Here is a 27443-nt window from a genome sequence, read left to right as displayed (position 1 = left end):
GACCCAAGACAACCATCGGTTCAGCAAGCGTGAAAACTCACTGAAATGTGTACATTCAAAGCTCCGTGGTAATTTGTTCCAGATCATTGCAAAATATGAAATGTTGATCTTCCAAAAGCGGAGTCGATTTCTTATAAATCACTCGCCCGAAGAGATGACCGAGTGTCTCGAGAAGAAACTTCAAACACAGAGGATGAAAGTCTTAGCGTGGCAACAGTGCCATGAATTATCCTAAACAATAGACATAAATTAGAAAATCTAATACAATTTTCAAAGCTTAAAAATACCATGTTTACTTAGAATTTTGCAGTGATGATATATTCGTGTTTTTTATCATGAATTTTAAAGAAGTTTTGTATACTGATTCAAGAAGCTTAATGTTTTGTGTTTTTATATTATCGTTTGTGTGTTACTGTGTGTCTTTGTTTTTTGTATTATTGTGTTATTGTGTTATTATTGTGTTGTGTTGTTGTGTTACTACACTGTCACCTGATTTTTGGTCGCTCTTTGGCGTCTCAGCTTTTTGAGCGATGAAGTGATCCGACGTCTCGTCCTTCTCTGGGTCTGAATTCGGCTCTGTCTGGATCCGACTCCACAGGAACCACCACGGATCTGAACAGAGGTGGAGGTTAACTAGCTGGTAGTGGAGGTTAACTACTGGTAGATGGAGGATAACTACTGGTAGATGGAGGATAACTAGCTGTAGATGGAGGTTAACTAGCTGGTAGATATAATACTAGCTGGTAGATGGAGGATAACTAGCTGGTAGATGGAAGTTAACTAGCTGGTAGATGGAGATAACTAGCTGGTAGATGGAGTTAACTAGCTGGTAGATGGAAGTTAACTAGCTGGTATGGAGGTTAACTAGCTGGTAGATGGAGGTTAACTAGCTGGTAGATGAGGTTAACTAGCTGGTAGGTGGAGGTTAACTAGCTGGTAGATGGAGGTTAACTAGCTGGTAGATGGAGGATAACTAGCTGGTAGATGGAGGATAACTAGCTGGTAGATGGAAGTTAACTAGCTGGTAGGTGGAGGTTAACTAGCTGGTAGATGGAAGTTAACTAGCTGGTAGGTGGAGGTTAACTAGCTGTAGATGGAAGTTAACTAGCTGGTAGATGGAGGATAACTAGCTGGTAGATAGAAGTTAACTAGCTAGTACATGGAGGTTAACTAGCTGGTAGATGGAGGTTAACTAGCTGGTAGATGGAGGATAACTAGCTGGTGGAGGATAACTAGCTGGTAGGTGGAGGATAACTAGCTGGTAGGTGGAGGTTAACTAGCTGGTAGATGGAGGTTAACTAGCTGGTAGGTGGAGGATAACTAGCTGGTAGGTGGAGGTTAACTAGCTGGTAGGTGGAGGTTAACTAGCTGGTAGATGGAGGATAACTAGCTGGTAGGTGGAGGATAACTAGCTGGTAGGTGGAGGTTAACTAGCTGGTAGGTGGAGGATAACTAGCTGGTAGTGGGAGGATAAACTAGCTGGTAGGTTGAGATGTTAACTAGCTGGTAGGTGGAGGTTAACTAGCTGGTAGATGGAGGAATAACTAGCTGGTAGATGGAGGATACTTGCTTGGTAGTGGAAGTTAACTAGCTAGTACATGGAGGTTAACTAGCTGGTAGATGGAGGATAACTAGCTAGTTGGTGGAGGTTAACAGGTTAGGCAAGAGGAGTCCAGAACCGAACATCTGGTGCCTGATGACTGATGATTGCTAAGCTAAGCTAACTGCTACCAGAGTGGGATCTAGCCTGTGCTCTCTGATCATTATTGATCAGTTGATCAGGTGATTGATCAGTTATTGACAGTAGCTCAGCTCCATTCTCTCCAGCAGATCCTCACCTTTGTCCTGCCAGCTGACGTTACGTCTCGGTTTGTCACCTCCGTCCTCTTTAGCATCGGATCCTCGACGCTGTGGAGAGAAAGATGGAAGAAAATCTTCAGTTCTAGCATGAAGTCATTCAGAGGTCCAACCATCAAACACTCAGAGCAGCTACTGCAGTAGAAGTACTACAGTACCATTTAGTAAATGTACATGAAGTACCATGATGTAACCAGAAACAACATGAAGGAGAGAGAAACTCAGAGATGTCTTCTGTCAGGAGGACGCCATTAGAATGATGGAAACCAGAACGAAGTAGAATCTCTATTTATTTTACTAAAATATAAACTAGGAACCACCACGTCTCCTCAGATGTTAAACTCTGAACTAATGTTGTCTCCTCGTTCTTCTGTGGAGGTTCTCAGTCATCCAGGTCCTGGTGATGGTAGGAGCTTCAGGAGGATGCTTTCTATCTCCATGTTCCTCTCCTCTGCTCATCATCTGTAGATGTTCCTCCATGCTGAATGGACCTCCAACAACCTGCTCCTCTGTGGTCTGTTTCTGCTGCATTTATTTTATTGATTTTCCTCTCATTCTCTAAGTTGAGCATTGTCATGTTTTCCAGATTCCTGTTGTGTTTCAGGATGAAGCAGCTTCAGATGTTGATGGAGAACAGTCACCACTCTGACTCACATTTTATTCTGACGTTTTACATTAGATAAGTTCATGAAATCAGCACAATTCAAATTAAATTTCTGAAGTTCAGAAGAAAGTTTTCTGCTGTTTGAGGAGGTTATGAGTTTCTGCAGCAAATAAAGAAGGATTCATCAGCTCAGTTCTCCATGATGTTGTCCTGTTGTTTCACTTTGTTCAGCTGTGAAGGTTTAAACGTGCTGCACAAATAAACTGGGTTTTTTCTGTCAGGATTCAACTTAATGTTGAGGTCAGATGTTTGCTTCAGTTTATAAAACATCTGTATTTGTGTTGGTCAGCTGTGGTTCAGTCGGAATCATTTTAGAATGACAGAGTTCAGTGTTTATGGAGTGTGTTTCTCTACTTCCTGTTTGTGCTGCATAAATAAAACCAAATGAATGACTGGGACTCAGCAGTAGAATCTGACTGCAGCTCCAGAACCTCAGACGTCCTGAACTCAGAGATGACTCCACCACAGAGAATAAATCCTCACGTTAAAGGTTGGATTTAAACAGGAAGTCTGATTCTAAACAGAGCAGCCTGTAGCTGGACAAACAGCTTCTGAAATAAACCACCAGGGCTCCTCCTCAGCCTCCTGTCTCTGGTGAATCCAGCTAATTATCCCAATAGGGCCGTTAACTTCCTGTCTTTCTCAGTGATTACTAGCCTGATGGGTCCCGAAGCAGCACATCATCTCCTGACCATGTTTTCTATCTTCACAACATTCATCAGCTAAACAGCTTCAATAAAATCTGATTAATTCTGTTTCTACGGCAACAAGCGTGTTCCTGGAGTTTCTCTTCAGCTTTAATTCGCTTTGATTCAGCCTGACTTTATACTCCATCAGCATCAGGAGGAAAAACATCCAGTCAGAGCTGGACCACAGTCTCCAAGGAGCTACAAAACCCACAAAAGCCAGCTTAGAACCAGTCTGATTTCAAGTCCAAAATTAAATCAGAACCATGAAGCCAGTGTAGAGAAGAAGAAGGAACATCCAACACTGAATCCTGCAACCACCTTCCTGCAGGTTCTTCTACAGACAAACTGATCTGCTGAACGTTTCTTCTGTCTGCTGCTGAATTCTTTCTGGAACATCTTCAGGTTACTGCCAGCAGCTGGAACATGTTCTCTGGGGGTAATGAGAACCTTCTTACCTTCTTCAGGCTCCGTTCCTTCTTGTGCCTCTTGTGTCGGGTGGATTTGAAGGTCTCCATGCGACTCTTCATGTTTCTCTGAACACCTCCCGGTCCTACGCTCATTCTCCCCCAGAGGAATGAAGTGTCGGCTGTAGTGGGACTGATACTGGACAGCAGAGAACATCATCAGAACCAACGCACAACAGAATATTTCATCAGGAACCACTCAGGTCCACCAAAAGCACCTGCTGGAACTTCTAAAATGACCTAACTTTCATTCAAGCATCTCAGGAATCTCTGAAAGGACTTTAGAACATCTTCAGGGGCAAATAAATGGCTATTAAGGACTCTAGAACATCTTGACGACCCTGAAACAGAAGGACCATTGAGCATCTTTCAGAACCTCAAAACAGTCCTGATGAACCCCGGAAGAAATTCAAGAACACATTAACCATCCTTTAAGGGTTCTAGAAGATCTTTGAGGACCCTTAAATAGCCTTTAAAGACTAGAGAACATTTTCAAGGACCCCTACACAGCCTTTAGGGAACCTTCAGAGTTCCCACAACATCTTCAAAGAACCCAACATGGCCTTTCAGGACCCTAAAGTATCTTTGACATCTAAACGTCCTTTAAGAACCCCAGAACATCTTTGCAGAACCCTACACATTTTAAGCAGAATGTGTTCAAGAACTGCTTACCATCCTTTAAGGACTCTAAAACATCTTCAGCTACCACCTTTAAGGTGGTTTGGGGGAACTTAGAACAAATAAGAACAACTTTTCAAAGATCCCTAAACAATTTTCCAGGACCATAGAATATCTTTGAAGACCTCGAAATGTCCCTTAAGAACCCTAAAATATCTTTGAAGACAGGTAACCATAGTCTAAGGACACGAGAAACTCTAAGGTGACCTTCTAGCTCCCCCTACAGAACCTCCAGAGAACACCTTGACGTGGTGGATGGAACATACCCGTCTCCTGGGCTTGTACAGGTTCCCGGCGAGGACGTGATGTGTCTCAGTGTCCTCCTCCACTTTACCTCCAGGAACATTATCGATGACTTGGAGGTCCAAACACACTCCGCTGCCGTTCTCACGCCTGAAACACACAGTTAGCATGATGCTAATAGCAGCATCTGTCTGTTTTACGGCAAACGGCGTGCTGCTAAATTAGCTATGGTTAGTTCCTCCCATGTTATCTAGAACACAATAAACCACAGATGTTGTTTAAAGTAATTCCAGGTGTGTGACTCACAGGTAGTTGGTGACGTTGGTCACTTCAGGAAACGAAGCTCTGCTGGCCATCGAAGGGAGAGAAAGTCTGGCTGAAGTCAGGACATTACCACCCTGAACACACAATCACAACACACACACACACACACACACACACACACACACACACACACACACACACACACACACACACACACTCTCTGTTTCTCTGCTTAGAGACCACATTTCCCACAATCCCAAGCGTCTCTCACTGTGAGGACCTGTCTCTAAATAAACATTTTCAATATTATTAACAGACTGAAGTTTAAAAACCTGCATGAATATTAATAAATGTCCAAATATATTATAATGCCAGAAAAATATTATTACAGCTTTTCAAAAATGAACATATTATGTTCATTTTATTATGTTTTATAAATATAAATAATACAGACACTAAAATAAACAAAATGAGCCTAATTCTTCATAGAATGCCTGAAAATATCAATAAAATATCCAAATAATATTTACGCATTCAAAAACCTTCTTAAATTGTTCAAAACTATTAAAATAAAAATGTTAAAAAAAATAATATAATGTCAAAAGATGTTATTGTTCAGAAACCATCATGTCAGTGATGCTCCTCAGACAGCTGGAGAAGTTCTCATCTGGAGCTGATCTACCAACTGACTGACTCCTCCACCTGCCTGTCTCACCTGGTGGACGTCTCACCTGGTCGATGACACTGATGGCGTCCCTGATGTTGATCTTCTGATAGGCCTCCCACAGTTCACTCTTCCTGTAGACAGACTTCCTGAGCAGCAGCTTACTCAGGTAGTTCTTATCAAACTGCTCCCACCTGGAACACACAGACAGGTCCTCAGGTACGGGAACGTTGCTGTAACGTTGGTGTAATGCTGCTGTAATGTTGCTGTAATGTTGCTGTAATGCTGCTGTAACGTTGCTGTAACGTTGCTGTAATGTTGTAACGTTGCTGCAACGCTGCTGTAACGTTGCTGTAATGTTGCTGTAATGTTGCTGTAATGCTGCTGTAACGTTGCTGTAACGTTGCTGTAATGTTGTAACGTTGCTGCAACGCTGCTGTAACGTTGCTGTAATGTTGCTGTAATGTTGTAACGTTGCTGCAACGTTGCTGTAATGTTGCTGTAATGTTGTAACGCTGCTGTAACGTTGCTGTAACGCTGTTGTAACGTTGCTGTAACGTTGCTGTAACGCTGTTGTAACGTTGCTGTAACGTTGCTGTAATGTTGCTGTAACGTTGCTGTAATGTTGTAACGCTGCTGTAACGTTGCTGTAATGTTGCTGTAACGTTGCTGTAATGTTGCAACGTTGCTGCAACGCTGCTGCAACGCTGCTGTAACGTTGCTGTAACGTTGCTGTAACGCTGTTGTAACACTGCTGTAACGCTGCTGTAATGTTGCTGTAACGCTGCTGTAATGTAACGTTGCTGCAACGCTGCTGTAATGTTGCTGTAACGCTGTTGTAACGTTGCTATAACGCTGCTGCAACGCTGCTGTAACGCTGCTGTAATGTTGCTGTAATGTTGCTGTAACGTTGCTGTAATGTTGTAACGTTGCTGCAACGCTGCTGCAACGCTGCTGTAACGTTGCTGCAATGTTGTAACATTGCTATAACGTTGCTGCAACGCTGCTGTAACGCTGCTGTAACGTTGCTGCAATGTTGTAACATTGCTATAACGTTGCTGCAATGTTGTAATGTTGCTGTGATGTTGTAATGTAGCTGTAATGCTGATGTAACGTTGCTGTAATGTTGCTGTAAAGTTGCTGCAATGTTGCTGTAATGTTGTGTTGCTGTCAGTGGACTCACTTGTCCCTCCAGTGGTGGTATCCCTGCAGTCCTGCGATGTCCTCCACAGCTGTCAGGATGTGGTCGAAGGCCTGAAAACACACAGACTCTGATCAGTATTTATATGTGTTCTAGTATTTATTCTACATATTATAGTGTGTTCTAGTATTTATTCTACATATTATAGTGTGTTCTAGTATTTATTCTACATATTATAGTGTGTTCTAGTATTTATACTACATATTACACAGTGTTCTAGTATTTATACTACATATTATACAGTCTGTCAGGTAAATAATAGTATTTTTTCTTCTACATTCAGTCAGAAAAACAAGGAGGAGCAGAATGAGACGATAGAGGAGAAGAAGAAAGAAAATGTAGAAGAAGGAAGTGAAGGCAGAGCAGCAGAAGAAGCAGTGTCACCCTCTCATGGATCTCCTCATTGATGGTGGGCTTCCTGCTGGTGGATCGAGGAACTTTGAGCCACTTCACCAGAGGTTTGATGGTCAAACCCTGAAGGAGGAGGAACAAGAGCATCACATCCTGATGCTTCTGACCACAGACACTTCCTCAAACAGTTTCATCTCAGTGAGACCTTCACCTGACGGGTTGAAGGATCAGAATGCTAACATCAGACCGTCCAGAGCTGCAGCTCAGAAAAAAAACCTTCATTTAACCTGACGGCAGCATTAACAGAATACTGAGCTGCTGCTGGATGGAAGATTCTGTTATTATGTTCTTTGTTCTGACTTCTGTCTCTAAAATTAACTTCACATCACTGACGAGTAGACGAAGAAGAAAAAGAAGAAGGAGAAGATGAGTATTATCAGCCTGAGGTATTTGTGTTTCCATGATGTTCTCAGTGAACCTCAGCAGAGGAACCTGCAGAAACTTTGATTGAAGCAGCAGAAAAGGACTCGGCTGTTCTTCAGGACGATAAATCAGACAGTTTGTGGGAATCATCTCCATCTGCTGAGATTCATGATGGGATAGGAGAAGATGAGAACCAATCAGAGGCTTCAGCCCCGACATGAACCCAGATCCAGACAGATTTAGAGTCTGTTTACAGATCTGGATGTAAATACTTTGATTCATGAGGAGTCTCAGGGAACACTGGTCTGTGGAGGTTCTAGATCATCTATTCTGTCTATAAACAGGCCCTAAAAGTTTTAGATATGAAACCTTTTTGGTATCATCATTGCAGCATTTTAGATAAATATAGTCTGCTGAATTGGGAAAATTTTGTTAAATTTCAAGATGCTCTTCTGGTTTTTAAAATCCTTCATGGTTTTGCCCCGACACCACTTAGCAATTTTTTAAACTTGAGTAGAGGACGAACCAGAGCTGCCGCATCTCATAAACTAATTGTTCCCTACAGAGGCAGTGCTTTTGGCAGGTCTGCCTTCTCAGTGAGAGTAGTCGGGTTTTGGAACTCCATGCTTTGCCATATCCGCAATGTCAATATACTGAAAATTTTTTAAAAATCGCTAAAATCATGGTTGCTTGAGAATCAAGTTTGTACTCATAGCTAGACATGATTTGTTTTAAATTGTCTTATTTTGTGCTGCCTGCCTGCTGCCAATGTTGCTATGTCTGCATCTATCAATGTTATTGTGATGTTTGTTGTATGATGCTGTGCTGTGTGGATGTTGTGACTGGTATTGGTGTTATCAGTGTATTTTAATGAATTATTTACTCTTTTTTTATGCTGTTGCTGGCATTTTTATCTGCCCAGGGACTACAGTTGGAAACTAGCTTTATAGCTAAAACTGGTACATTTACAGAAATGTTGATTAATGTGCATTGTCCCTGTTCAAATAAACTAATAAAATAAAATAAATAAAATTAATCACAGCAGCAGAGCAGCCAGCAGGGGGCGCCGCTCAGACTCAACCTGAACATACGACCAGACCACAGGAAACGTTCACACTTTAATTAGAGTTTCACTTTTGCTGCTTCCTGGTAACATTATCTGATTCTACCGGAGTTACAGCTGAGAACGTCCACCAGGTCTGTAGAGTCCACAAACATCTCCACATCTAAGGTCTAACAGACTCAGATCAGCTCCATCCTCCACCATCCAACTGTTCATTCTGCAGAAACCAGAACTGAAGTAGAAACCATCCAGATAGAGCAGCAGAATGTCTGATGATGTCACTTCCTGGATTATTTGTTTATTTAGTCTTTCAGTCAGTCCATCCATCCATCCATTCATCCATCCATCCATCCATCACCCATCCATCATCCATCATCCATCCATCATTCATCCATTCATCCATCCATCATCCAAACATGATCCATCCATTCATCCATCCATCATCCATCCATTCATCCATCCATCCATCATCCATCCATCCATCACCCATCCATCATCCATCCATCCATCCATCATCCATCCATCATCCAAACATGACCCATCCATCCATCCATCCATCCATCATCCATCCATCCATCACCCATCCATTCATCCATCCATCATCCATCATCCATCCATCAATCCATCATCCAAACATGATCCATCATTCATCCATCATTCATCCATCCATCCATCATCCATCCATCAATCCATCACCCATCCATCATCCATCCATCCATCCATCATCCATCCATCATCCAAACATGATCCATCCATTCATCCATCCATTCAACATCCATCCTTCAATCATCCATCCATTCATCTATCATTCATCCATTCGTCCATCCATCATCCAAACATGATCCATCCATTCATCCATCCATCATCCATCCATCCATCACCCATCCATCCTCCATCCATCCATCCATCATCCATCCATCATCCAAACATGATCCATCCATTCATCCATCCATCATCCATCCATTCATCCATCATCCATCCATCCATTCAACATCCATCCATCAATCATCCATCCATTCATCCATCCATCATCCAACCATCATCCATCCATCCATCCATTCATCCATCATCTATCCATCCATCATCATCATCCATCATCCATCCATTCATCCATCATCCATTCATTCATCCATCCATTCATCCATCATCCATTCATTCATCCATCCATCCATCATCTATCCATTCATCAATCATCATCCATCCATCCATCATCCATCAACCATCCATCATCCATCATCAAGTCCTGTTCCAACATGTTAATATTCTAAAAGTCTTTCGGTTTGAAGGAGAAACTCTGAACCTTAACATGAAACTGTTCCACTGTGATCTAAGAACTTATTCAAACTGCTTCCAGGTGTTGATGCTGAAACATCTACAGTACTTTATGCTCCTCTCACTACAGTACTTTAGGCTCCTCCCACTACAGTATTTCAGTGTTCAGGTGACTCCTTCCTACCTGGAACATGACGGTGAAGAACACGACCACGATCGTTGTGGCGACAAAGTAGTCTTTGGCTTTGACCTGTTCTCCGTCCAGCAGCACCACCAGAGCGAACGCCACCGCCCCCCGCAGGCCGCCATACGACATCACCACCTGGTCGATCTTATCCAATGGGACGAGACGGAAACGGTTGAGGACCCAGGTCTGACCAATCACACCTGGATGTCAGAGGATGAAGGGCAGGTTAAACAGAATGTCCTTCATAGAGCTGCTCACTGACAGGAGGATGGTTTCTGTTAACAATGAACTAATGGTTGGAAAAGTTCAGCAGATAAAGACCAGCTTTAGAACAGATTGAGTCCAGGTGAAGTTCCTCTGGTTGGTTTATCAGGTCATCTGAGGTGTTTGAGACCTTCAGGGTTGAGGTCTTCCTGGAGCTCTGGGCCAGCTCTGACTCTGATGGAGGTTAAAGTTAAACCAGGCAGATCTGGTTTAACCTGATGTGGTTTAATAAAGAGTTTTTCCAGCTAGAGGAGAAAACAGGCTGAAAGGTTGAAACGAGGTTTCCTTGTGTCTGATCTGACATTTAAATCTGTTCAGTAAAGATTAGCTCTCAGAATGAAAGAACAAAGCTGCTTTATTCACACTGATCATCACTCTGACGTGTTTAGTAGAGTCAGGAAGGAAGAAACAGATTCCACTGAAACTCCATCCTGATCCGAGAATCAGACAGTAGAGACGTTCACCAACAAGTCCATCGTCTTAACATCTCCAGAAGATCCAGCTCCCTTTAAAGATCCATGAATTCACCTCTATCAACAGCTTGAACCTCTGCTGATATCTGCTACCAGCTGTTGTAAGTTTGAATAATTCTATCAGTGACTACAGTATTGTCAATCAATGACAAACTAAACACATCCAACCTGACCAGGACTGACGATGTTAAATATGCAGCCTTCTACGAGTCACTGGGATTTAGAGACACTTTCAGAGTTTACCCCAGATTAATTTAACTCTTTAATGCTGGTTGGAGGTCATTAACCTCCTTGTTAATCTTTGTCATGGAGCCCCTTCACTAGCTAAACTCTTCCAGATGATCATAGGAGCTTCAGGAGAAACCAGCCAGACTCCTCTGGAACATTTCAGGTCATTAGTCTTTGTCATGGCGCCCGTTGCAGCTAAACTCCCACAATGCTCTCTGCTGTAACTGTAGTCTGAGTGACGCCTCCTCTGGTCTCAATGGGATTAATCAGGAAGAGGCTCCACCTGCTGGAACAACCAGGAACTACAGCTGGTCTACAGGAAAATGGCCCAAAACCAGCAGAGACCAAAGATTAAATGACTGGGATCAGACTGAGGTTAAATGAACATGTTCAGGACATCCCTCCCTGTTAAACAGTAGTCAGTAACCTATTCTAAGTATCACAGGATTAAAGTCATGCAGCTTGATTGCTTGATTCTTTTATTCCCTGAATAGCAGCTCTGGAGCGTTTTCTGTGGGGCAGAATTCCCACAAACCCACAAAAATGCACAGAAGCTGCTTATGGTTGAGAGTCAAAAATGTATTTTGAAACAGTAATCCTGCTAATAATCCCCGTTTGAAGTAAACATGTCAGTAAGAGGATTATATTTCTTTACCAATAATAATTCATTCACCTTGACTGTGTTCCAGTTTGCAGGAGTTCTGTTCCTGAAGGTCAGAATCGACCAGGAATTATTCAGAAACTGTTCTGGATTTTATTTATTTACTGGGACGATTTTCTGTAAAGTTATTATCATTATTATTATGACTATTATTGATGTTATTACTATTATTATTGTTGTTGTTGTTCAGTGTTTCCCCTCCCATATAACCGACTAGGCGGGCCGCCTCGCTGGTATAGACCAGCGCCTCATTAAAATTCTGCAGACATTGCCGCCTCACTGGTCCGTGGCAAAAAAAAAAAAAAAAAAAAAGTGCAGCGCAAAACCCAGCAGACCGACGAGACTGTCCGCCGGGGGGTGCGCTGCAGCGGAGACGGCCCGATAGTATGTATAATTCTCCTCCCCCCCGTCAACAACTTTGAGCTGAAAGTGACCCCACCACCTCACAGCCATTTCAACCCAGGGGAAACACTGGCTGTTGTTTTTATTATTATCCTTATTATTATTCTTGTTGTCAGTCATAAGAGCCCAGACTGAGTCCAGAAGCAGCGACTGACCGACGGCTCTGAAGACGAAGATGAAGACGAGGGTGCAGGACACCAGGCCGGTGTCCCAGGCCCACTTGGATTTGTCCACAGCTGAGATCCCCAGGAAGATGAAGATGATGGTCTCTGCGATGCTGGCCAGAGTCTTCATGGTGTACTTCACCGTGGTCCGAGACTTCTGGGAGATATTGGCCTCAACATACTTGTTGGCTCCGATTCCACAGAAGGTCATCCTGAGGAGGAAGAGGAGGAGGTGAAGGTAAAACTGATCAGAATGGAGGAGGTCAGTGTGGAGCAGCAGAACGTCAGGATTCATAAACCTGTTTGTTAGAATCAAAAAGTCTAAAACATACATGAGTACAGCAAAGCTACACACATGGACACAATTGTTGGTACCCCTCAGTTAAAGAAGGAAAAACCCACAATTCTCACTGAAATCACTTGAAACTCACAAAAGTAACAATAAATAAAAATTTATTGAAAATTAAATAATCAAAATCAGCCATCACTTTTGAATTGTTGATTAACATAATCATTTAAAAAAACAAACTAATGAAACAGGCCTGGACAAAAATGATGGTACCCATAACTTAATATTTTGTTGCACAACCTTTTGAGGCAATCACTGCAAATAAACGATTTCTGTATTTGTCAATGAGCGTTCTGCAGCTGTCAACAGGTATTTTGGCCCACTCCTCATGAGCAAACAGCTCCAGTTGTCTCAGGTTTGATGGGTGTCTTCTCCAAATGGCATGTTTCAGCTCCTTCCACATATGTTCAATGGGATTCAGATCTGGGCTCATAGAAGGCCACTTTAGAATAGTCCAAGGCTTTTCTCTCAGCCATTCTTGGGTGTTTTTGGCTGTGTGTTTTGGATCGTTGTCCTGTTGGAAGACCCATGACCTGCGACTGAGACCAAGCTTTCTGACACTAGGCAGCACATTTCTCTCCAGAATGCCTTGATAGTCTTCAGATTTCATCGTACCTTGCACACTTTCAAGACACCCTGTGCCAGATGCAGCAAAGCAGCCCCAAAACATTACTGAGCCTCCTCCATGTTTCACCGTAGGGACAGTGTTCTTTTCTTCGTATGCTTGCTTTTTGAGTCTATGAACATAGAGTTGATGTGCCTTACCAAAAAGCTCCAGTTTGGTCTCATCTGTCCAAAGGACATTCTCCCAGAAGCTTTGTGGCTTGTCAACATGCATTTTTGCAAATTCCAGTCTGGCTTTTTTATGAGTTTTTTTCAGCAGTGGTGTCCTCCTTGGTCGTCTCTCATGAAGTCCACTTTGGCTCAAACAACGACGAATGGTGCGATCTGACACTGATGTACCTTGGCCTTGGAGTTCACCTTTAATTTCTTTGGAGGTTGCTCTGGGCTCTTTGGATACAATTCCAACGATCCGTCTCTTCAATTTGTCATCAATTTTCCTCTTGCGGCCACGTCCAGGGAGGTTGGCTACTGTCCCGTGGGTCTTGAACTTCTGAATAATATGAGCCACTGTTGTCACAGGAACTTCAAGCTGTTTAGAGATGGTCTTATAGCCTTTACCTTTAAGATGTTTGTCTATCATTTTTTTTCGGATGTCCTGGGACAATTCTCTCCTTCGCTTTCTGTTGTCCATGTTCAGTGTGGTACACACCTTTTCACCAAACAGCAGGGTGACTACTTGTCTCCCTTTAAATAGGCAGACTGACTGATTATGAGTTTGGAAACACCTGTGATGTCAATTAAATGACACACCTGAGTTAATCATGTCACTCTGGTCAAATAGTTTTCAATCTTTTATAGAGGTACCATCATTTTTGTCCAGGCCTGTTTCATTAGTTTGTTTTTTTAAATAATTATGTTAATCAACAATTCAAAAGTAATGGCTGTTTTTGATTATTTAATTTTCAGTAAATTTTTATTTATTGTTACTTTTGTGAGTTTCAAGTGATTTCAGTGAGAATTGTGGGTTTTTCCTTCTTTAACTGAGGGGTACCAACAATTTTGTCCACGTGTGTATGTCCTCTCTTCTGTTTTCCATCTTTTCATCCATTGTCAGCCTTGATTGAATGTCTCTCTCTACCTCATATTATCAGGATCAGACTCATTCTTTGGACTGTTTTCCATCAGTGGTCAGCAGTAACAGCTAGCTAAATATCTAGCTTCTACTGCTGAGAAAAAGATCACATTAGCATGGAGTAGAGTGGGGTTAGGGAACAGGAGGAGGCAGACTCAGATGGTTTATGCTGAGGTTTACTGGTATCAGGAGAACAGATTCAACCAGCAGTGAAGTGAGCACCGTTAGCATCTACTCTGAGGATCTTCTCCTACCATTGGTATGTATGGAGTTGGAAGGAATGACAGATTACAACTCATTATGTAAACAATCTATCTGCTCAGGAACGTCAGCAAGACAATATCTACTCTCAACCCAGTCATATGTTTGTTCCAGCAGCTGCTTCTGTGGGATGTGTCTGCCTTCCTCTTGCTCATGAACATGTTTACAGCTTCAGTCTACAGGACTGAACAGAGTCTGGTCACAGGTGATACTCTGTAGGACCTACAGCTGGTTTAACACCCTGTAGGACCCACAGCTGGTTTAACACCCTGTAGGACCCACAGCTGGTTTAACACCCTGTAGGACCCACAGCTGGTTTAACACCCTGTAGGACCCACAGCTGGTTTAACACCCTGTAGGACCCACAGCTGGTTTAACACCCTGTAGGACCCACAGCTGGTTTAACACCCTGTAGAACCTACAGCTGGTTTAACACCCTGTAGGACCCACAGCTGGTTTAACACCCTGTAGGACCCACAGCTGGTTTAACACCCTGTAGGACCTACAGCTGGTTTATCAACCTGTAGAACCTACAGCTGGTTTAACACCCTGTAGGACCTACAGCTGGTTTAACAACCTGTAGAACCTACAGCTGGTTTAACACCCTGTAGGACCTACAGCTGGTTTAACACCCTGTAGAACCTACAGCTGGTTTAACAACCTGTAGAACCTACAGCTGGTTTAACACCCTGTAGGACCTACAGCTGGTTTAACAACCTGTAGGACCTACAGCTGGTTTAACACCCTGTAGGACCTACAGCTGGTTTAACACCCTGTAGGACCTACAGCTGGTTTAACACCCTGTAGGACCCACAGCTGGTTTAACACCCTGTAGGACCCACAGCTGGTTTAACACCCTGTAGGACCCACAGCTGGTTTAACACCCTGTAGAACCCACAGCTGGTTTAACACCCTGTAGAACCCACAGCTGGTTTAACACCCTGTAGAACCTACAGCTGGTTTAACACCCTGTAGGACCTACAGCTGGTTTAACACCCTGTAGGACCTACAGCTGGTTTATCAACCTGTAGAACCTACAGCTGGTTTAACACCCTGTAGGACCTACAGCTGGTTTAACAACCTGTAGAACCTACAGCTGGTTTAACAACCTGTAGAACCTACAGCTGGTTTAACACCCTGTAGGACCTACAGCTGGTTTAACACCCTGTAGAACCTACAGCTGGTTTAACACCCTGTAGAACCTACAGCTGGTTTAACACCCTGTAGGACCTACAGCTGGTTTAACACCCTGTAGAACCTACAGCTGGTTTAACACCCTGTAGAACCTACAGCTGGTTTAACACCCTGTAGAACCTACAGCTGGTTTAACACCCTGTAGAACCTACAGCTGGTTTAACACCCTGTAGAACCTACAGCTGGTTTAACACCCTGTAGGACCTACAGCTGGTTTAACAACCTGTAGGACCTACAGCTGGTTTAACACCCTGTAGGACCTACAGCTGGTTTAACACCCTGTAGAACCTACAGCTGGTTTAACACCCTGTAGAACCTACAGCTGGTTTAACACCCTATAGGACCTACAGCTGGTTTAACACCCTGTAGAACCTACAGCTGGTTTAACACCCTGTAGAACCTACAGCTGGTTTAACACCCTGTAGAACCTACAGCTGGTTTAACACCCTATAGGACCTACAGCTGGTTTAACACCCTGTAGAACCTACAGCTGGTTTAACACCCTGTAGAACCTACAGCTGGTTTAACACCCTATAGGACCTACAGTTGTACTACTGTTGTTTCTGAAATTTAAACAATTCTCAGGTCTGAAAACATGAAATTCTAAAACTTCAGCCAAAATATTTCATAGAACTGAGATGATGAGTGAAGAGAAACCGGGTCAGGATGGGGTTAAACTGGTTCTGGACTTACGACGGGATGGTGTTAAACTGATTGTGGTTGTGGTTGTGGACTTACGACAGGATGGCGGACAGTGAGAAGAGCTCAGCGGTCAGGTAGGCCAGGTAGACCAGCAGGAAGACGAAGAGCGGCTCGATGATCCGGACCTTCTTAGTGAAGCGTGTGATGAAGCCGAGGATGACAGCGAAGACCAGACCCACCAGAGTCCCTCCAACGCTGACGATGAGGAAGGAGGCTGAGGAGGAGGAAGAGAGATCCTTTCAGAACTTCTAACGGACCCAGAGAACAAGGAACCAATGAGGTTTAGACTCTGCAGAGGAGATTATGGTGGGAATGTTCCTGGGATCTGCTCATGGTGAAGATTAAAACCTACAAATGATACGAGTTAAAAAAGACTAAAACTTTATTATTAAACACCAGTTTACAGACTAATATATAATAAAGATTAAACCCTATAAAAGATATTAAATAGTTTACAGACTAACACATGATGACAGCAGACTGTTAATTCTACAGCTGTGACTTTATAAAACTATCCAACAGACTCCTTCATTCTGCTGAGTGTTATTTGCATTCTGTTTTATTTATGTGTTTGTTTGTTTACTGGAGGAGGAGTGACTCCCCAACGTCTCCTTACATCAGATTTAGTTTTTTCTCCCTGAAACTCACCGACTCCTTTGAAATAATCTGCCGTCTGCACGTTCTCAGCTCCGACCTCCACAAAGGAAATATAGACTTTATATAGAACCTGCAGGACAGAAAGGATCACAGTTCATCATAACGTTCGCTTCATTTATAGAGAAGATGAAACACTCAGCAGCTACAGGAAACGCCGTCCTGATCCTTTTCCAGAAGAATCACAGCAGAGTTTAATAAACCACAGCTGGGACTTTAAGGTGTTTATTTACAGTAATTAACTACAGTCTCCCACCGGTAACACTGATAAACACTTCAGCCCAGCAGGTGGTGCTAGTGAAGCTAAAGTCTGTTTTCCAGCAGTAGAAGATCCATGGGGTGACGTCAGGAAGTTTAAGGAAGACGAGACGCTTTGAGCTCGTTGGAGGAAAGTTTGATTGTTTTCAAAGCCTGGTTGTGCTGCTGTTAGCATCAGAGCTAACGTTAGCTCCCACAGTCCTGCTACCAGCTAACAGCTAACGGTGGAGCCATCCCATAATAGAACACTTTAGAAGACACTGAAAGTGCTTGAGTTTACAGAAAGTCTTCAAATGTTGAATCTAATCGCTATAATGTCACTTTTAGTTTGCAGTAATCAGATGAAAAATGTAGATAAATAGAAATGAAACAAACATTTTAGTCGTTATAGTTCATGTTTACGTCTGTTCATGAAGAGAGAGAGACGTCTGGAGGAACGACATCAAGAGCTGGGTGGAGGAGAAGGAGGAGGCATCAGAAGGTGGGTCGGTGTGAGGGACTGAAGGTTGTGGTGGAAGGAGACCATCGCAGCAGAACAGGAAAGTCTTCTGGTGAGGAGACTGAACAGAATAAAGGTCTGACAGATGAAGAGGAACGACTCTCAGGAGGAACTTCAGCAGAACATCAGCTCAGGTGTTTCCTGCTTTGTGTGAGGGAGGAGTGGAGACCTCCTGGAAGTCAAAGGATGCCATGAAGGACAGAAAGCCAGATCCCATGTCTCCCATGACAACCAGTGGTGTGTCGTAGTCCTGGATGTCTGAGAGGAGCATGTCCAGCTACAGAGTGTCCTGTTGACACCATGGAGGCCAACAGAGAGCTGAACCATGACACCAACCTCACGGTGTTCAGATGAGTCGTTGTCTGGCAGAGAGAGTTTAGTGAACTTGGATTACCTCCTCCTCATCCAGCAGCAGAGGGAGTAGAGGAGATGGAGTCAGCAGGTTCCAGTCAGGACTAGCACCTGGACATGTGGAGAATGAACCAGTGTTTGGATCCGACCTCCAAACGTTCATCATGTCTTCTGGTTAACCCTCATGTCGTCCTGCAGGTCAAACTGACCCGATTTAAAGTTTGAAAATGTGGAAAGAAATATACTTTAATGTCCACATTTTTGTGAATTTTTAAAATATTTTTGGTGGAAAAAAGAAACATAAAAAAAATGTTTCTTTAAGAACATTCACATAAAAATCAACCAAAATCCAGCAAAACTCGCTGGATTTTTGTTGATTTTTATGTGAATGTTCTTGAGAAAATATTAGAAGTTTTACTGATATATATGCAATCATTTTAGATATTTTTAGGATTCTTTTTGAAGATTTTTAATTATTTTTGAAAATATTTACACGAATTTTCTTTAAAAGTAAAACTTTTAAGGGAAACTTTTAAAGAATTATTGGAATTTCCTCCCTGAAGGTTTTGGAAATTTTCAGAAATTTGGGGAACATTTTGCTGAATTTTTGGATTTTTTTTCAAACAAGGAAACGATATTTTATTGGTGTCTGTAAATGAGGAGAACAGGAGGGTTAATGCTGTAATTTTGAGTTCTTATTTTTTAGACATAAGGTGCATAGATGTTTGAAAAAAAAGACTCAAAATGAGTGTTTGGATCAGTTCTGTTTGTCTACAGACGACTGGACATTCTGTAGGCCAAGGCTGAAGAGACACCAGCAGTGGAGGCTTCTGTGAGGGGGTGGAGGGTTGAAGGGTTTATTGTAGCAGACGTGTGTTTTTAAGAACTTTGGATAACAGGACCCAGTCCTGGTTCTGTAGACTCACACAGCTTCTAGCAGGTCTTTACCCAACGATGAGGCTGATGCTTCCACTGATGCTACAGCAGAACATGTGTTTAATACCAGGAAGTAAGATGTCTGACCCCGCCTCTTTCACATTTCCAGCCAGGTAACAGCAGAGGGAACCACCCACCTACAGATGCTCAGAGAGAAACAGGAAGTGCTCAGTCTGACTACCTGACAACATCCTGATCAGACCAGAAACACTGACCAGCTACCTCCTCTGTTCTGGACCTCAGCTCTCTCTTTCTGTCTGCAGAACTTCACTGTGATGATGGAACCTCGGTGGAACTCAGACTGTTTGTGTTTGTTCCAGTTGGAGCTGAGATTAGTTCATGTTCTGAGTTCTGCTGAGGATTAAACAGCTGCAGTTAATCTGATTAATCTCAGCTCTCTGGACTTCCACGTCTGCTGAGGAAATGAGAAGGTTCTGCTGCTGGCTGTCTCCATCAAACAGAACCTGGACAGGAACCGGACGAGGAACCTTCTAAAGGAGGTGTGTGTGTCTGTGTGTGTCTGTGTGTGTCTGTGTGTGTGTCTCACCACGGTGACGGCATCGTTCAGCAGTGACTCTCCGAACACGATGATGAACAGCATGTCGTTAACATGAACTTCCTCAAACACAGCGAGGACAGCGACTGGATCTACAGCTGATATCAGAGCTCCAAACAACAGGAAGTCCATGAGATCTGCCTGGACACGCTCATCTACACACACACACACACACACAGAGGAACATGTTAACACAAACAACACACTGTAAATCTACTATGACCTCTATCACTGACCTATGACCTCTATCACTGACCTATGACCTCTATCACTGACCTATGACCTCCATCACTGACCTATGACCTCTATCACTGACCTATGACCTCCATCACTGACCTATGACCTCTATCACTGACCTATGACCTCTATCACTGACCTATGACCTCTATCACTGACCTATGACCTCCATCACTGACCTATGACCTCTATCACTGACCTATGACCTCTATCACTGACCTATGACCTCCATCACTGACCTATGACCTCCATCACTGACCTGTGACCTCCATCACTGACCTGTGACCTCCATCACTGACCTATGACCTCCATCACTGACCTATGACCTCCATCACTGACCTGTGACCTCTATCACTGACCTATGACCTCCATCACTGACCTATGACCTCTATCACTGACCTATGACCTCCATCACTGACCTATGACCTCCATCACTGACCTGTGACCTCCATCACTGACCTATGACCTCCATCACTGACCTATGACCTCCATCACTGACCTATGACCTCCATCACTGACCTATGACCTCTATCACTGACCTGTGACCTTCATCACTGACCTATGACCTCTATCACTGACCTGTGACCTCCATCACTGACCTATGACCTCTATCACTGACCTATGACCTCTATCACTGACCTATGACCTTCATCACTGACCTATGACCTTCATCACTGACCTATGACCTCTATCACTGACCTATGACCTTCATCACTGACCTATGACCTTCATCACTGACCTATGACCTCTATCACTGACCTATGACCTCTATCACTGACCTATGACCTCTATCACTGACCTATGACCTTCATCACTGACCTATGACCTTCATCACTGACCTATGACCTCTATCACTGACCTATGACCTCTATCACTGACCTATGACCTTCATCACTGACCTATGACCTCTATCACTGACCTATGACCTTCATCACTGACCTATGACCTCTATCACTGACCTATGACCTCTATCACTGACCTATGACCTCTATCACTGACCTATGACCTTCATCACTGACCTATGACCTCTATCACTGACCTATGACCTCTATCACTGACCTATGACCTCCATCACTGACCTGTGACCTCCATCACTGACCTATGACCTCTATCACTGACCTATGACCTTCATCACTGACCTGTGACCTCCATCACTGACCTATGACCTCCATCACTGACCTATGACCTCTATCACTGACCTATGACCTTCATCACTGACCTATGACCTCCATCACTGGCCTATGACCTCCATCACTGACCTGTGACCTCCATCACTGACCTGTGACCTCCATCACTGACCTGTGACCTCCATCACTGGCCTATGACCTCCATCACTGACCTATGACCTTCATCACTGACCTATGACCTTCATCACTGACCTATGACCTCTATCACTGACCTATGACCTCCATCACTGACCTATGACCTCCATCACTGACCTATGACCTCTATCACTGACCTATGACCTCCATCACTGACCTATGACCTTCATCACTGACCTATGACCTTCATCACTGACCTATGACCTCCATCACTGACCTATGACCTCCATCACTGACCTATGACCTCCATCACTGACCTATGACCTTCATCACTGACCTATGACCTTCATCACTGACCTATGACCTCCATCACTGACCTATGACCTTCATCACTGACCTATGACCTCCATCACTGACCTATGACCCCCAGCAGCTTGGCGGCGTACAGGCAGAACCCAGTGCAGAAGGCGTTCCACAGCGTTCCCACCACAGCGTAGGTCAGGATGGCACCCAGGTTGTCGAAGAAGAGACGAGCTGGCATGAAGTATCCGGCGTCACCTACGATGGTGGGCAGCAGGAAGAGGAAGAAGAGGGCGGGCTCCAGCTGGTACAGCTGCTTCTTATTGGCTATGAGCACGACTCCGCCCAGAACCAGACCCAATAGGATCAGCATGCAGCTCTCTGGGACTACGGTGGTGAAACGCTGGGAGAAATGGAACACTGCAAGAGGACAAGGACACGTCAGAGAGGACAAGGACACGTCAGAGAGGACAAGGACACGTCAGAGAGGACAAGGACACATCAGAGAAGACAAGGACACGTCAGGTACTGGCCTTTTCTCCTTTCCTACCTCCTCCTGACTGCAACTTTCCTTTCCTACTTTCTCATTTCCTTTCCTACCTCCTCTTGTCCTTTCCTACCTCCTCCTGTATTTCCTACCTCCTCATTTCCTTTCCTACCTCCTCATATCCTTTCCTACCTCCTCCTTTCCTTTCCTACCTCCTCCTTTCCTTTTCTTTCCTTTCCTACCTCCTCCTGTCCTTTCCTATCTCCTCAGGGTCAGTAGTTTGAAGAGGTGATGAGTCATACTATCTTCTCTCTGATTGGTCAGAATGTTTTCGATGATGTCACATAAGGAACACAAAACCAGCTGTTTTATTGTTGTCATGACGAATGGAAGTCTGTAGCCTTGAACATAAATGTGAGGTCTGCACTGAGTCACCGCACACGCACACGCACACGTGCACGCGCACGTGTACGCGCACGCACACGCGCACGCACACGCACACACAAAGTAACACATCCACTCTCTGGTGAATTAAAGCATCAAAGGCTCGTCTCTGTTCAACATCACGATTCATCAAAACATCATAAGTTCAGCTGTTGAACATGAAACAGACACGAATACAAACACACAACAGTCACACGACAACAACAAACACACAACAACAACAAACACACAACAACAGACACACAACAACAACAAACACACAACAACAGACACAACGACACAAACACACAACAACAACAAACACACAACGACAACAGATTCACAACGACAACAGACAAACAACAACAGTCACACGACAACAACAGTCACACGACAACAGACACACAATGGCAGACACACGACAACAAACACACAACGACAACAGGCACACAACGACAACAAACACAACATCACACGGATGTTGTGTGATTTTCAGATGCCGTGCGGAAAAATAGGATGTAGTGGGCACGCACCTAAACACACAATGACAACAACAATAACAAAGATACACAATAACAACAATAACACACAGCAGCAACACAGAACAACAAACAACAAAGACACACAACCACGACAACAACACAAACGTAACGCTTATTTTCTCCTGCTGAAGAAACTTTTTGGAATAAAAACGACACACAGCTGAACCTCCTACACACCAGACGACACACACTGACAACATTCAGCTGCTCAGCATGAAGCTCAGACACACACACACACAGACACACACACACAAACACACACACAGAGGTAGATTCATCCCCAACAAAATTATTTCTGCTGAACGCTTCAGGAAACTGATGTGACTTTAAAAAATTAAACTAGACATTTCTGAGATGTTTTACAATATTGGAGCAGCACCCAACAACACAACAGACACACAACAACTAACAAGACACACAACAGACACACAGCAAACAACAAGACACACAACAGACACACAACAACTAACAAGACACACAACAGCCAATGAGAGTCTGATGAGTAAAAGTCTAATCTCCACTTTCAAAGCTTCCAGCAGCGTTTAGAGTTTACCTTAAATATGGAACAAATCAGTAAAACGTTGTTAAAACGTTGTTAAAACGTTGAGCTGCTGCTTCAGCTGAATCTTTATCTGGTGTTTCTACAGACGTTGCTTTTCCGTTTCATCCTGTTAGTTGACATCTTCCTGCTCTTCAATCAGTTTAAATGAATCAGTCAGACGGGGTTCAGCTGCTGGGGTTTATCTCTCACAATTCTTCTACCTGTAAATCTCACTGAATAAACTTTGTGTGACGCCAGAGAAATAAAAAGAACTGATTTCCTTTAAGACCTGAAGCTCTAAAAACACTGGAAGGTGTGTGTGTTATCTGGGCGTATCTTTGTGTGTCTAGCTGTGACTCACTACCAGAACCCAGAAACTCCGTCTATAAACTGGTCTCAGGTCTGATCTGGTCTATAAACTGGTCTCAGGTCTGATCTGGTCTATAAACTGGTCTCAGGTCTGATCTGGTCTATAAACTGGTCTCAGGTCTGATCTGGTCTATAAACTGGTCTCAGGTCTGATCTGGTCTCTGGAGGTTTTCAGGATAAAAACAGTGATTTTATTTTTTCTTCTTCACCAGCAGATGAAAGTTTCCCAGATGATGAAGCTGCTCAGGAACATCCTGGATCTGTACAGAACCAGCGTTCTGCTCTGTGGTTCTTTTGGACCGGTCCAACGCTGTGGAACACGGGGGTGTTCACAGGAAGTCTGTTAGTATAATGGATTCATCCTGGAGCTGCTGATGCAGAACTTTCCTCTTTAAAAGACACCTGGAGGATCCAAGCAGCAGAATCAGGACTTTCTGCTTCTTTTTAGGTTTTATAATGTAAATATTATTGTCATGTATCAGCAGCGCGTTCTCCCATTACAACTAAACATGATGTTTGGTCTCACTGAAGAACCTTAATGTTTAAACTCATTCGTCATTTGGAGACTTCAACAGTCAGACAGAAGAAAAAACACAGAGAATGATTCCAAACGACACAATCAGACGTTAAACCAGCAAACTAAAGTCCAACAGTTCCAGTAATTAGACCAGTAAAGCTCCAGTAATTAGACCAGTAAAGTTCCAATAATTAGACCGGTAAAGATCCAGTAATTAGACCAGTAAAGATCCAGTAATTAGACCAGTAAAAATCCAGTAATTAGACCAGTAAAGATCCAGTAATTAGACCAGTAAAGATCCAGTAATTAGACCAGTAATTAGACCAGTAAAGATCCAGTAATTAGACCAGTAAAGATCCAGTAATTAGACCAGTAAAGATCCAGTAAAGATCCAGTAATTAGACCAGTAATTAGACCAGTAAAGATCCAGTAATTAGACCAGTAAAGATCCAGTAAAGATCCAGTAATTAGACCAGTAATTAGACCAGTAAAGATCCAGTAATTAGACCAGTAAAGATCCAATAATTAGACCAGCAAAGATCCAGTAAAGATCCAGTAATTAGACCAGTAAAGATCCAGTAATTAGACCAGTAAAGATCCAGTAACTAGACCAGTAAAGATCCAGTAAAGATCCAGTAATTAGACCAGTAAAGATCCAGTAATTAGACCAGTAATTAGACCAGTAAAGATCCAGTAATTAGACCAGTAAAGAGCCAGTAATTAGACCAGTAAAGATCCAGTAAAGATCCAGTAATTAGACCAGTAATTAGACCAGTAAAGATCCAGTAATTAGACCAGCAAAGATCCAGTAAAGATCCAGTAATTAGACCAGTAAAGATCCAGTAATTAGACCAGTAAAGATCCAGTAACTAGACCAATAAATATCCAGTAATTAGACCAGTAAAGTTCCAGTAATTAGACCAGTAAAGATCCAGTAATTAGACCAGTAGAGTTCCAGTAATTAGACCAGTAAAGAGCCAGTAATTAGACCAGTAAAGTTCCAGTAATTAGACCAGTAAAGTTCCAGTAATTAGACCAGTAGAGTTCCAGTAATTAGACCATTAAAATTCCAGTAATAAGATAAGTAAAGTTCCAGTAATTAGACCAGTAAAGATCCAGTAATTAGACCAGTAAAGTTCCAGTAATTAGACCAGTAAAGATCCAGTAAAGATCCAGTAATTAGACCAGTAATTAGACCAGTAAAGATCCAGTAATTAGACCAGTAAAGATCCAGTAAAGATCCAGTAATTAGACCAGTAATTAGACCAGTAAAGATCCAGTAATTAGACCAGTAAAGATCCAATAATTAGACCAGCAAAGATCCAGTAAAGATCCAGTAATTAGACCAGTAAAGATCCAGTAATTAGACCAGTAAAGATCCAGTAACTAGACCAGTAAAGATCCAGTAAAGATCCAGTAATTAGACCAGTAAAGATCCAGTAATTAGACCAGTAATTAGACCAGTAAAGATCCAGTAATTAGACCAGTAAAGAGCCAGTAATTAGACCAGTAAAGATCCAGTAAAGATCCAGTAATTAGACCAGTAATTAGACCAGTAAAGATCCAGTAATTAGACCAGCAAAGATCCAGTAAAGATCCAGTAATTAGACCAGTAAAGATCCAGTAATTAGACCAGTAAAGATCCAGTAACTAGACCAATAAATATCCAGTAATTAGACCAGTAAAGTTCCAGTAATTAGACCAGTAAAGATCCAGTAATTAGACCAGTAGAGTTCCAGTAATTAGACCAGTAAAGAGCCAGTAATTAGACCAGTAAAGTTCCAGTAATTAGACCAGTAAAGTTCCAGTAATTAGACCAGTAGAGTTCCAGTAATTAGACCATTAAAATTCCAGTAATAAGATAAGTAAAGTTCCAGTAATTAGACCAGTCCAATCACAGTCTAGTTACTGACTCCGGTCCGGTTTCAGGTTCCGGTCTAAGTCCTGGTTCTACTCACGGATCTTGGCCACACTGGCCACCAGCAGCCAGATGGCGATGATAAACGGGGTCTGGACGTAGCTCCACTCCCACTGGACCACCCGGTACCCGCCGCCGTGCTCCCCGTGGTGCCCGCCGTCCTCCTCCTCCGCCGGGCCGGCCGGCTCCTCCGCCGCGGACCGGGCCAAGGCGACACCGGGCGCCCCGTATTCCGCCCCGGGCTGAGGGAGGAGGAGGAGCGGCGGGGCGGAGGGAGAGGCGGGAACCGGCGAGGAGAAGCGGAGCCCCGGCCCCCGGAGCGGCGGAGCCTCCGTCCCGGACCGGTCCGCGGCGGCGGCGGCCGTCAGCAGCAGCAGCAGCGGCGTCAGACCGAGCATCGTGTCCCGGAGCTCAGCGGGAAGACATCCCCGCTGTCATCCCCTTTATAGGCGCCGACACTCGGACAGACGCAGCGGAGGAGGCCGGTCAACCTCCGGTAACAGGAGGAGGGACACCGGAGACATGTGACCGCTCGGAGCCGTTAAAGAGACGGAAGCAGCGCAGGTGACCGATCACACCTGATCAGCTCTGACGTCACTCATCGATACGGGAGGACAGTAAACAAACGGAGTAATAGATTACTCTGATACTTTGCTGTCGTAAATAAACAACATAATGTTTACTGCTGTTTGCGTAGTTTCCTGTTAGTTTATTTACAGATAAATAAATAAAATAAATCACATGTTCACTCTAAAAGAAAACTAAACTGAAATAAAGTAAACAAAAAGACTAAAACTGTAAATAAAGTTCAAATAAAACTTTTGTCGATAATAGTTTTTCTTTTTCTTTTACATGTTTGACCATAAAATTACAGTTTAACTGAATTTAAATCAGAAAAAAAATATGATTTTACTTCATAATATTTGTTATTTGAAAGATCATCCATAATAAAGTCATTTTTAGCTTTAATTTTGCAGATTGTATTAAAATGTAGATAAATTCTTTTTGGAGTCAAAACAGAACATTTAAGGAACGTTTCTGTTAATTCTGTTTATCAGCTTCACAGTGATTTATTCTACAGGAACATTTCATTTAAACGTGTTTTAAAATATAAATCAGCTCAGTTTATTTAAATGTTTGATTGAATCTGTTTACATAAAGTTTTTGTTCAGCAGCTTC

At 43.2% G+C, this 27443-nt stretch overlaps 1 protein-coding gene across 1 annotated transcript; it reads right to left on the bottom strand.

Moving 5' to 3' along the window:
• Nucleotides 1-1831: 1831 nt before the first annotated feature.
• On the bottom strand, nt 1832-26957 carry slc9a5 (solute carrier family 9 member A5). Its single transcript, XM_051939775.1, has 14 exons — nt 26305-26957; nt 21585-21887; nt 19660-19823; nt 17063-17141; nt 16451-16628; nt 12204-12424; nt 10018-10220; nt 7109-7198; nt 6707-6777; nt 5591-5717; nt 4902-4993; nt 4619-4745; nt 3666-3813; nt 1832-1908 (listed from the first exon to the last, which is right to left on the bottom strand). The coding sequence occupies exons 1-14, from the start codon at nt 26660-26662 to the stop codon at nt 1889-1891; spliced, it is 2181 nt and encodes a 726-aa protein (XP_051795735.1). The 5' UTR covers nt 26663-26957; the 3' UTR covers nt 1832-1888.
• Between the last annotated feature and the right edge of the window lie 486 nt (nt 26958-27443).

Source organism: Acanthochromis polyacanthus, chromosome 2, assembly GCF_021347895.1.
Source record: "Acanthochromis polyacanthus isolate Apoly-LR-REF ecotype Palm Island chromosome 2, KAUST_Apoly_ChrSc, whole genome shotgun sequence".
NCBI lineage: Eukaryota > Metazoa > Chordata > Actinopteri > Pomacentridae > Acanthochromis > Acanthochromis polyacanthus.
Note: the sequence above shows the minus strand (reverse complement) of the source record. Positions and strands in the feature narration are given on the sequence as shown.

Bases quoted from the DNA above. Each gene is read 5' to 3' on its own strand.
- slc9a5 (XM_051939775.1), bottom strand. From the start codon at position 26,662: ATGCTCGGTCTGACGCCGCTGCTGCTGCTGCTGACGGCCGCCGCCGCC. The intron at 10,221-12,203 runs GTCAGTCGCTGC...TCTGACATCCAG, and splicing joins CTTCGTCTTCAGAGCCGTCG to GTGTGATTGGTCAGACCTGG. The intron at 3,814-4,618 runs GTATGTTCCATC...TCTGCTGTCCAG, and splicing joins TGTACAAGCCCAGGAGACGG to TATCAGTCCCACTACAGCCG.